At 42.2% G+C, this 8,481-nt stretch overlaps 1 protein-coding gene across 1 annotated transcript; it reads right to left on the reverse strand.

Moving 5' to 3' along the window:
* Positions 1-1,900: 1,900 nt before the first annotated feature.
* On the reverse strand, positions 1,901-4,011 carry LOC104165676 (protein FAM47E-like; the record flags this gene model as incomplete). The annotated part of the gene is made up of 3 exons (XM_009705369.1): positions 1,901-2,056; positions 2,514-2,591; positions 3,862-4,011. Coding segments are annotated over 3 exons (384 nt in total), but the record flags the coding sequence as incomplete, so codon positions are not given.
* Between the last annotated feature and the right edge of the window lie 4,470 nt (positions 4,012-8,481).

Below are 8,481 nucleotides of genomic sequence, written 5' to 3' on the forward strand. Positions count from 1 at the left end.
TACTACCCAATTTTCCTCTTGAAGTGATGATGTCAAAAAATTAAACTTCAAAATTAAAAGGTTATACAGATATATCTTACTAGGAACCCAAGAAATTTAATAAATGCAACTTACAACTCCGTGTTTTGAATTGGTAATTCTGGAGTAACAAACTAAAAATGTTTATCAGTGTAGACTATTAACACCAAAAATTAACACCAGAGAAGGAGTTAGGGGAGGCAGTTCCATTCAGTTTTGGCTGCTGCCTTTTTAAAATCCATTCTCTTTATCTGAACAAAGGTGTTGTCATTACTTGATTTCTAAAGCCCACTGATGAGATTTTATCCGCTATCTCATTAGAAAAGAGAATGGCTAAGTGGATGTCCCAGTAAGTCTATTTCCAGTGGGTGAACTTCTTAATCTTTCACTGTCATTTAGAGCAGTGCTACTTCAGCTTAACAGGACAGTAAATGTCATTTGAATTTATAGAAGCACAAGTGTGCAGTCTTCGCAGTGAAGTTCCCTGGCTGATACAGAATACGATGGCCTGTGCAAATACACAGAATTCATGATCTAAATATTTTTCCTTTCTTTACTTACCACAGTAGCTAAGACACCTTCTTTGAAGTTCTCCTCCAACAAAATGCTGAGCTTCTGCTTAAGTAAAAATATCTATTTTAGTACTTTGATGTGTGGGATGCGTTCAGGCATGTGCTAAACATGCACTGCTCAGATCTTCTGCTCAATAATACAGTGACACAAAAGAGCTGAGAAGCTAGGACCTGCCTGGGCACTTTCTCAGTCAACGTGGGTTTGGGTGCACTCTCTTTTACCACTGTTGATGCTTCAAGGTGCAGCTTAGCCTTGGAACTTAAAACAGACACTTGACTGTAATGAGTTGTGCTAACTACTGAAACTGTTTGCGCAGTAGATATTTTCACAGTTTACTTGTATTCCTTTTTTCTGGCAGTCCCATGCTCTGTATTAGAGACAGTCCCATGCTCTGTATTTGTACACCACCTTGCTCGGCTGGGATTATCCGTTAGGGCACCTACATACTACTGTTCTTTAGGTGGTACATGTGTACTGCAATTCAAAATTCCTAGTCATCTCCCTGAAGCAGAGCAGACAAAAATAATCAGTTATTCTATCATTACACTAAAAGAGCATCCTGCTGCTAGCCCTCAGCACAGATGAAGAGGTAGTGTTTGGGGCTGCTAACCTCAGTATTTCTTTTCTTAAATATATTTGATAAAACAGCTTAGGAAGGAACAGACACCAAACAAACACAACTTAGAAGTTACTATTACAGAAATCCTTAAGGAACAGTTTATTTTGAAGACATAAAAACACATGTGATGAAAGGGTGCTGCTTTAATGAGCCAGAAAAGAGCAAAGGTCTCCTCTGGTTCTGTTCATCTTCCATGCTCATACAAGTCTCTTCTGTTGCGAGACTTTTTCACCCAGTATCTGCAGAAGAAACTAAAGCAAAGCACATAGATTGTTTTGAGTGCTCAGACAGTAACTGTTGTTACTAGAAATGCAGTTGAATCATTACAAAAAGAGGAAGTCACAAAGGACCCAGGTGCCACCAGAGACAAACTTGCTGCACAGCCGGGCAGGGAAGGGCAGTTCTATAACCCAGATTCCAGATTGCAGGCAAGTCCTACGTAGCCCCCAGAGGGCACGTGCTATTTTTGTCCAGTTGCTTCCACGTGCCATCAGCATCCACTGATGCAAATGCAATTTGAGTGCTGTGGTCTCCTCGGCCAGGGCCATCCTTGTAATCTGCTGTGGAACAGCCACAGTTCAGAGGTGAGGGAGGTTTTTGTGAGCAAGGGGTTCAGCTTTATCAATGATTATTTGCTTGCAGTGGCTGCAGTGGGTGGCAGGACCCGAAAAGTCTTCATAATTTGCAAACCTCCTGGTAGGATTGCACTTTAGTCCAGCGTAAGTCCACACTGTTACAGAAGAGAGTTATCTGACCCCTTGGCTCCCCTGTCCTCACTGCCTGTTTTGTGCAGGCCTTTGCTTTCATGTGGCCATTGAAGTGGGTCAGATTTGGTAACTGATCCAGCTGAAAATGAACACAGAAAATTAAAAAAAATGTTTCTTTTCATCCACACAAATACTTGTGCCAACAGAGGGGAAAAAACAAGAATGGGGGGGCTAAAGGAAAGGCAGACCTTCCCCTTTCAGAGGCAATGTGGATTTATGCTGGATGTAACTAGTTTTAGGTTGTTCAGTCATGGTTGTAACAATGATACCCTCTGCAGGTAGCAGCGAATTTGTGCTTTGGAACTCCTCTTAGGATGTCTGTAATTTATTTTCTATTTCCTTTTTTTTAAAACAAGGTTCTTGGCAAATAGTAAGGCTGAAATTCCTGAGTCACCGATGACTTAACGAGTGATAGAAGCAGAAATACTGTACAGAAGAGAAGTGGGAAGAATCACGGCCCAAGAGTTCACAGGATGCCGAGGACTGAGGTTCCTGTTCTGAAGCAAGCACACAGATCATTGCAGATGGTAACTTACCCCTGGTTTTTGGGAGCCCTTCCTCTCTAGGAATTCTTGAAATGCCCACATCCTGTAGAACAGGGAGACCTCTGCCTCCTAAGAGAATTTCCAAAGCAGATTAACAGAAATGCTCCAAAATGTGTCTTGTATTTTTTTAAAGCTTTCATTGGAACCAAACAAAGTGACAGTACAACGAAGGGACAAGGAGACAGTTTCTCAAAGTCTCAGGGACACAATTCTCTTTCTAATTAATTCAGGATTTTAGTTTGTTCATGCAGTCATTTCTGATGTAGCATTAGTTTGGAAGTTAGTGTTCTGTGAACACTGAGGCTTCATTGCACCTTTGTTGATTCAGTAAATGTGATAGCAGTTGCTGGACTGTATTTTGAAAAGCTACCTGTGACTTTGCAGAATTACCAGCCAGCTGACTGGCCTAAGATCAGGAGCCTCAAACCTGCCACCTTTTCACATTTCAAAACCGAAACAGTAGGGTGGATATTTACTATCACAATTCTAAAAACAACTCTGCAGGCATAGCTGTTATTCAGAAGTCCTGGCCCGCGTGCACTGTCTCAAATGAACTTTCTGAATTTCATTCTGTAAGCTGTGCCATCTAGTGTGGTGACAGGGAATCTCAGCTGCAGCTGAAGAGGGAGTGAGAAATGCCCTGCTGACTCAGAGCCGTGGGGCATCTGTCCCACTCCTCTGGCTCGGGCAGTGGCAGGAGGGGATGCTCTTTAGGGAGCGCTTTAGAGCCTGGCCAGTGCCTGGTCCCCTGGTATCCACAGTTGCCGTATGAAGGATGTTGGAGAGTACTGCTCTTAAACAAGCCTTGTGTGTGTACAGTGCTTCTTCCAGTTTTGCTTTTATAATAGATCAAAATGGAAACATGAACAAGTACAAAAGAAGTACAAATTAGGGAGCCCTGTTATTCCTTGTGGCTGTACTGTCGGGGCCCCTGGAAGGTCCACGGACAACTCATGAATGAGAGTTTGGCAGGGGAGGCTTTATGGAGGTTTGCAGAGAGCTCTTCCTGAGCATGTGTAAAAAACCCAGTCGTGCTTTTATGAAGCTCTGTTGAGGAGGGAAAGGAGAACAGGTCACAGGTGAGGTTGGAAGCAGGTAGCAGCTTTCTCATAATAAGAGCTGTCAGTGTTTGCTCATTACCAGGCCTCACACTGTGGATTCTTGCTGTCACAGAGAGAAAAACCAAGCAGTCATTGTCACCAGTCAGGTGAACAGTAAGAGACATTATGCCTCTAATTCTGGCTGCAAGTGGTGCAGAGGCACATTCCCATAACCTGCATGCCCTCTAGTCATCGACTCCGCTGCGCTCAGTGTCAGTGGCACGCAGTGCTTGCGGTACCTTCTGAATGGGTGGTATAAAATTGTGAACACCATTGCCTGTTTCTTTCAGATCCATTAAAGATTTACCCACATTTTGCTTTTTCCATGTTTTAGGGTCAAGGTACCAGGCACCATATCTATTCTTAACAACTTTGGGATGGCATGATTCCTAAAAACTATAGACTAATGTGTAGTAACTCTCTTTTAGTCATATTTCCTAGAGCAGATACCAAGTACTAGTGTTGCATAAGTGTGCTTTGGTAGTTACCCCTTGCAGTATCCGTAAGGTATATTCAGCACCATTGATTCTTTTAGTGTGAAGAATACTAGACAGAAGACTTATGTCCTCTCTACTATTCTTGTTAAGTCTTCCAACCCAGCCATTTGCTAGTGAGTTTTTTCTTTGCAGCCAAAGGAGTAGACAGTTTAACTGGAAATGGTCAGATTTGCTTGGGAATACACCTCTGTACTAAAAGAGGAGGCACAGTAGAGTGGAGGAAGGCAAGGAGGGAATACAGTGAGAAGGGGGAAGCATAGATGGAGCTGTGGAAGCAAGTACAGAAGTAAGGTGTTTTGTTCATCTCTTCTTCCTGTCCCCAGGGAGAAGATGTGCCCAAAGGCAGAGCTAAAAGGAGATGGGAAAAGGAACACCACCATCTCATAGATATCTTAACCATAGCTCACAAGGCTTAGTATAAAGTACCTTTCCCTAGAAGCCAGGTTAAAATCTAAAATTCAAGACTGCTGCCATGGAGGTTGTCTTGGCAGTTGCTTGACACTTTCTGCGTTGGGTCCCCACCCAACCAGGGAGAAAAACAGGAAGGGCAAAGTATTCATATACATTGGACCTGCATCCCGCTCCGGGAAGAAACCGTAACCCTGACTGTCTCTCTGCCATCCTTTTCCCCCATTACTTGCGAGGGTCTCGGCTGTGACCGCTGCCGCTCTTCTCTGGGCAACATTTCACAGTAGCCAGCGGATGGCACATGAGGAGTATGTCTGACAGTAAAAGCTCTTTGTTTCCAGACAGTGAAGAGATGGTTTCTCTCAGTTGTTATTAGCTTTTGAAGAGCAATGTTTTCCATACCTTCTGTCCAAGATAGCTGACCCAGGAGTTGCTTTCTGCAGTAAGACACCGAAGAATGTAGGGAGAGCAGAGGAGCAGGCAGATTAGAACTGGTGGGAGTGCTGTCCTCAGAACTGGCCTTCAGAGTGATTACTAATGAGGATACCCCAGATCCAGACCTGCTTTGTTTACTTTCTCAGCCGTTTAGATCTGGTAGGCAGCCAGTGAAGAGAGGGGAAAAGCTGTTTCTCATAATGAATCAGCATGTATGTCTGCGTGGCTTACAATCATGGTGAAGGAAAGCCAGGCACCATCAGAGCCCTTCCTTGTGTCCAAAGAATTAAAGGCAATATGCTGAAAGGGACGTCAGGAGTCCAGTTTAGGGCTAGTGTCTGCAGGCTGCTGGTGTCCTGGAGGTCATCCATGAATGTATTTATTTTTAACCTCCTCCCCTCTAACACGCACATGGATGGCAAATATGTTTCTGCCTGTCAGCAGGCACAGGTTCCCAGCTCCCGCCAGTTACAAATTCAAATGTTTATAATTCCAATAGTAAAATCAAAGTATTGTAAGACAGTAAAGCTTAGCTCTATCTTAAGGGCTTTGTTCTTCACAGCCACCAAAATAGTTGTAAAATACAAGAGGGTCCATGAATTTTCTTCAAAAAAGCTTTCTGTCTTAACAATCAAGAAGTGCTGGTCTGTTTTACCCTTCTGCCATAAGACGTCAACTTGCTGATCAATAGGTAAGCTGATCTTGAAAGAGGGATAAACCAGAGCCTTCAGCATGATGTATTTCATTATTTAACTGTCCTTTCCATTAGAAAATTGCTGCTGTTTTTTAACCTAAATCTGTCCACTCCCCCTGAGCTCGCTTACCGTGTCCCAAAGAAACATGGGAAGCAAAGTATTTCGTGTTTCCTTTTATCATCCTTGTACTTAATTGGAGCTTCTTATGCATGTCCTCAGTTATCTCTTATCTGTATTAGAAACTCAGTTTGCTCCGTCTTGGCATGTTGGTCATAAGTGTGTAATCATTCCTGTAGCTCCCCCTGTTTTCCTTTGAATTTGTTTACATCCTTCTTGAAGAACAGTAACCAAACCTGGACACAGATGTCACCCCCAGAATCTTATGTTCGTCTTTGTTCTCACAATAGAATGCTTCCTTTTTTTGTACAACTGGGACGTTGCTGACATTTACAATCTACGAAAATCCCTATATCCCTCCCTTACTGAACTCATGCCTAGCCAGTTGTTCTTCATTCGGTATTTGTGCAGCTGAGAAGTTCTGCATGGAAGAAGTCATTCAGCCCTGTTCTTGCACTCCCTTATTTTCCAGGTTTTGTCCAACATGTCAGGATCATTTTTAATCCATTTAAAGCCCTTCAACATCTTTGTAGTGTTTTCTAACTGGATGTCATCTGCAAATTGAATAGATTATTTGGAACTACACTGGTTTTCCATGAATTTTCAAGGAAACAGGTTGTGATTCTGAGTTTGTTCTACTATTTTTCCATACTATAATGCATTTCATCCTCACTTAGCTGATTCAAAACATCTAACAGGTCTAATGCCATTCTTCCCTATTTACCCATTGCAATCTGACTTGGAATTCCTTCTTGGGTTTGAGGTAGAGCTTATCGCTTGCCCAGGCCAGTCTCTTACTGCATTTCCTGTGCTTTCTCTGAACTTGTGTACTGTGCCAGTAATATGAAAGAATGACAGCTTTCCCTAAATCCCTTTTCCCCCTAGATTTGTTTCCCATGAGCCATTATTTGCCAGCTTTTTCAGTTTATTAGTCACTCTCGTCGCAAGTCATGTTTTCTATTTTGTTGCTCTCCATTCTCCTTTTCCCTAGTCGGTACAGTTGCATTTCATATACCACTTCATGATTGGTGCCTGCTGCTTTTTACTGCCTCCCAGGTTAGAATCAAATCCCTTCTAAGGATTTGAAGGAGGAGGGAGAAAACACAAGACAGTGCAAGGCAGGGAAAAAGAGACATTGAACCAGTGAAAATCTCCTCTTGGAGCCCAGTAGGAAGGGATCAGAGTTGCAGATCTATAGATCTGGCTCAATTAAGTATTTCCTTATGCACAGTATTTTAACCTCTCTGTTATTTAGAGATGTAATGAGATATGCCCCAAAAATGCCTTTGTTCTTCAGTGGAAGTTCTGCATGCAGCAGAGCGGCAGGATCAGTGTACCATACAGGAACAGAGTGAAACAATAAGACATTGTTCTGTTCTATTATGTTATTTTGCCAGTGATGGGGAGCAGCAGAGACCCCAAAGCATAAAACATAGTATAATATATTTGGCTAAACTCTGTGAAATGTTAAGTGTCTCAGGCTCATCTTGGGGTTCACTGAAATTGCAGTACCCAATAGCTCTTAGAAATTGAATCATAAATAAAATGTTCCAGCAAATTCATACTGATGATAGACGCTCATGGTTGTCTAACATCCTAGAGACATTATGCTTTGACTTCCATGTAGATTTTTGACATTGTCAGGCCCATAGAAAAATGCCGTGTAAAAGACATCGAAATACTTTCGAACAACATTTAACACAGAAATTTGTCCAAGTCCAAAGTCTGAAGAGCATTGAGAAAACAAATACAAGCTAGAGTTTTGTGATTAAAAAAAAAGGACATCTGTGTTTGTAGCTGACAGCTTTAATCTTCTAAGCTGGAGATAGAAAACACTTGATTCTGAGAAAATATCAGAAATGTGATTTTAGCTCCCATGAAAGAACACTTCTGAGAGGACACTCAGCAGGGAGCTGGTGTAGAGCGTGGTATCATTTTACACTCCTTCGTACAGCATGTTACCCATGTCAGCAAGCTTTACAGGCAAATGGGTTTTTTTCAGCTGGAGCATCCCATGTGTATTCCCTTAGCCTAGCTCTGATGTTTATTTATTGTGAAATGAAGTTTTTTGTCATAGTTGAAGGGGGCTTTAGAGCCACGTCACTGATGTCATCACCAGGCTCAGAGAAATAACAGATTTTACACCATCTTAAATACTCCCTTGAATTCAATGCCAGGCATAACAATCTGCGTTTCTGAGTAAGGATTTCGCTGAGCTTTGTCTGAAGTTTATCTAAATGAAGTATCACATGAGCCAAGGACATGTAGAGGATTAGAACAAAAATAAGTCAGAGAGGTCTCTAAGTGAGCTTGCTTTCTTTTGACGAGCACTTTTCTCACCCCCAGCCTGGCTATATATTCTTTTACACTTCTTCATGTGTCACTGAGTGCAAGGATTTCATTCTTGGGAGGTTAAGATACTCTTAATCTTCAGCAGATGACTTAGGCCAAACCTTTATAGAGTTTCTAAATATGGGTGTTCATGCCCCCTTTGTTTAAATGATGCTTTCCTGAAAGCTACAAGCTATTAGATCTTTGTGTAAATCACATGACTGAATTCAAAATGAAGCTCTCAGTTTCCTGGTGGAGTGTTTTGTCTTCCCAACCCGAACAGGCTTGATTATAGATCTGGTATCACAGAGTTGCATGGGGGTATCTTCATTGATTTTACGTATTTCTCCTCCCTGAAATAAGAAGCCAGGGATAT

The sequence above is a fragment of the Cariama cristata genome, unplaced genomic scaffold (genome assembly GCF_000690535.1).
Source record: "Cariama cristata isolate BGI_N322 unplaced genomic scaffold, ASM69053v1 scaffold33268, whole genome shotgun sequence".
Lineage (NCBI taxonomy): Eukaryota > Metazoa > Chordata > Aves > Cariamiformes > Cariamidae > Cariama > Cariama cristata.